Below are 3128 nucleotides of genomic sequence, written 5' to 3'. Positions count from 1 at the left end.
TTGTAAACAACAACCTGTGTCAAAAAGGTGATACGGAAATTTAAACACAGTTAGTCACGGAAACTGTGTAAAAAAGCATGTGACAAAATCCCCCTTGGATTCCTGATTTAAATCTTTACACAGTTGGTAGTATTAACTGTATAAAAAAGCTGGTAGGTGTACGCATTTAATGCTGGACAACCATTTTACACAGGTATAAAATAAAACTGTGTAAAAAACATTCTGAAAATACTATTACATTCCCTTATTTGTTCACAAATCTTCACTTTCCAACATTTTCTCTTCAATAAATCTCCAACTTTTTTTGCCTTCAATTCTTCTACTAACCATATAATTAAGTATTTTTACATTTATTATACATATAAAATATTATGTATCCTTTCATATTTAATATATTTTTGTATTCTATATACTTTAATAGTAATAATTGCATTATAAATGCATTTTGTTGTATTTGTTTTAATTTTTCTATCATATATATGTTTTTAGGTAAATCTTGTTTATTTGAATTTGAAGAAGTTACAAACTTGATTATGGATTAAATAATATTTGATACATGTGTGCTTTGATAAGGTAATATTTTTTCACTTCACATTTACTTAAATTTTGATTATGCATATTTACTTATATAATAATTGTGACATATATCATTTAGTATAGGAAGTTCATGTGCCGTAGGTCACCCGTCCGAAATAAATCCAATAGGGATTAATTTTGGATAGTCCCCGTTTGGGACTGTTTTTTGAATAATTTGTCTCATTTAGGATGTGAATGTATATAATGATTTGATTATTTAAGAAAAATTTGGTAGACATTTCTCTTTGCTCCTACGAATATGTATTTTATATACATATTTGGGGAGTTAAGGGGAAATGCTGTCCAATTTTTCTTAAATTATCAATCTATTATATACATTCACATCTGAGACAAAGTATTCAAAAAGCGGGTTAGGATGGCCACCCAACTTGTCCTAGATTGGTAACCATCATGTATTTAGTTAAAAATTAATTTTCAATGTTACAGATGGAACGGAGTTATTGGATGTACGAAATACCTCGTGCTACAAAGGATTATTTGACATGCTTGAATCAGTTTATTGAAGCAGTAGAGAAATATATATGATGGAAAGTGGAGACAATCATATTAGATGTCCTTGTAAAAAATGTAAAAGATGTTAGTGATAAAAATGTACTTAAAGACCATTTAATTTGTGAAGGATTCACTGAAATGTATACACGTTGGATATATCATGGAGAGTGTTTGGATGATCATAACGTGGTTAGTCACGATTCTAATGAAAATGATAACAATGTTTCTGACAATGATATTGGTGATAATTTAAAAGGCATGTTACATGATGTGGAGGATGAGGTTGTTGATAAGGATTATGAAAAATTTCAACAGTTATTTTCTGAATCTGAAAAAGAATTGTATCCTGGATGTACAAAATATACCAAACTTTCAGGTGTCTTGAAATTGTTTAACGTGAAAGCAAGTCATGGTTGGAGTGATAAAAGTTTCACAGAGTTACTAAGGATATTGCATGACATACTCCCAAAAGGTAATAGGCTACCGGTTTCAACATACAAAGCAAAAAAACTCATGTGTCCAATGGGAATGAAAATTGAAAGAATAGATGCGTGCCCGAAGGATTGTATGTTATATCGAAATGATTATAAAGATTTAGATCAATGTGTTACATGTGGTATGTCACGATACAAAAAAAATAATCGAACAGGGGTTGACGGTATCGTGTCGAATGATGGGCCCCCGACAAAAACATTATGGTATTTACCTATCATACCGAGATTGAAACGATTATTTGCAAACTCTAAAAATGCAAAGTTGTTGCGTTGGCATGCCGAAGAGCGTAAAATAGATGGAAAGATTAGATATGTGGCTGATTCGTCTCAGTGGAGGAATATAGATTCCAGTTTTGAAGAATTTGGTGAAGAAATTAGAAATATTCGGTTTGGTCTTAGTTCAGATGGAATTAATCCATTTGGAGACATGAGCAATCGACACAGCACTTGGCCAGTCCTTTTATGCATTTACAATCTTCCACCATGGTTATGTATGAAACGTAAATACATCATGATGTCATTGCTCATTCAAGGTCCTAAACAGCCTGGAAATGACATTGACGTGTATTTGGCTCCATTAATAGATGACTTGAAAACATTATGGAGTATAGGTGTCGAAGTTTTTGATGCGTACAAGCGAGAAAGTTTCCAACTTAGAGCTTTACTGTTTTGCACAATAAATGATTTTCCGGCATATGGTAATTTGTCAGGCTACAGTACCAAGGGGAAAAAAGCTTGTCCTGTGTGTGGAGATTACACAGATTCTTTAAGGTTGAAACATTGTGGAAAACATGTGTTCGTGAATCATCGAAGGTTTCTTACAAAATACCATCCGTACCGCAAGCTAGATGCAAAAATGTTTTATGGGCTTTGGATGGTAAAACAATATATTCCCAGGTTGAAGATATAAACACTATCTTTGGAAAAAGTCATAAGGGTTTGCCTGATGGTATTTGGAAAAAGAAATCTATTTTTTGGGAATTACCATATTGGGAGCATCTGCAAGTTCGACACTGTCTTGATGTGATGCACATTGAGAAAAATGTTTGTGACAGTATGATAGGTTTATTGTTAAATATCAAGGGAAAAACAAAGGATGGGATCAATGTTAGAAAGGACATGGTCGACTTGGGAGTACGACCAGAGCTCCCTCCGGTCAATAATGGAAAGCGCACATGGTTGCCAGCAGCTTGTTATAACTTGTCGAAAGCCGAGAGACAAAGTTTTTGTAAATGCTTGCATGGTGTTAAAGTTCCGTCCGGGTATTCGATCTGCAAACATTAAAAAGTTGGTATCCATGAAAGACTTGAAATTAATTGGTATGAAGTCTCATGAATGTCATGTTTTGATGACACATATGATTCCAATTGCAATTCGTGGAATAATGCCAAACCATATCCGAAAAACAATCACCAAGTTATGTTGGTTTTTTAATATGATTCATTCAAAAGTGATAGATGCCGAACAGTTAGATTTATGGCAAAAGGAGATTGTGGTCACTCTTTGTGAGCTTGAGATGTATTTTCCGCCTTCCTTTTTCGATGT

The 3128-nt window shown here is 33.3% G+C and overlaps 1 protein-coding gene across 1 annotated transcript; it reads left to right on the top strand.

Moving 5' to 3' along the window:
- The first annotated feature begins 1227 nt into the window (after positions 1-1227).
- On the top strand, positions 1228-2867 carry LOC122609251. Its single transcript, XM_043782309.1, has 2 exons — positions 1228-2460; positions 2667-2867. The coding sequence occupies exons 1-2, from the start codon at positions 1228-1230 to the stop codon at positions 2865-2867; spliced, it is 1434 nt and encodes a 477-aa protein (XP_043638244.1).
- Positions 2868-3128: the final 261 nt, after the last annotated feature.

The sequence above is a fragment of the Erigeron canadensis genome, chromosome 7, assembly GCF_010389155.1.
Source record: "Erigeron canadensis isolate Cc75 chromosome 7, C_canadensis_v1, whole genome shotgun sequence".
In the NCBI taxonomy this organism is placed as follows: Eukaryota; Viridiplantae; Streptophyta; class Magnoliopsida; order Asterales; family Asteraceae; genus Erigeron; species Erigeron canadensis.
This window is presented reverse-complemented; position numbering and strand designations above follow the sequence as displayed.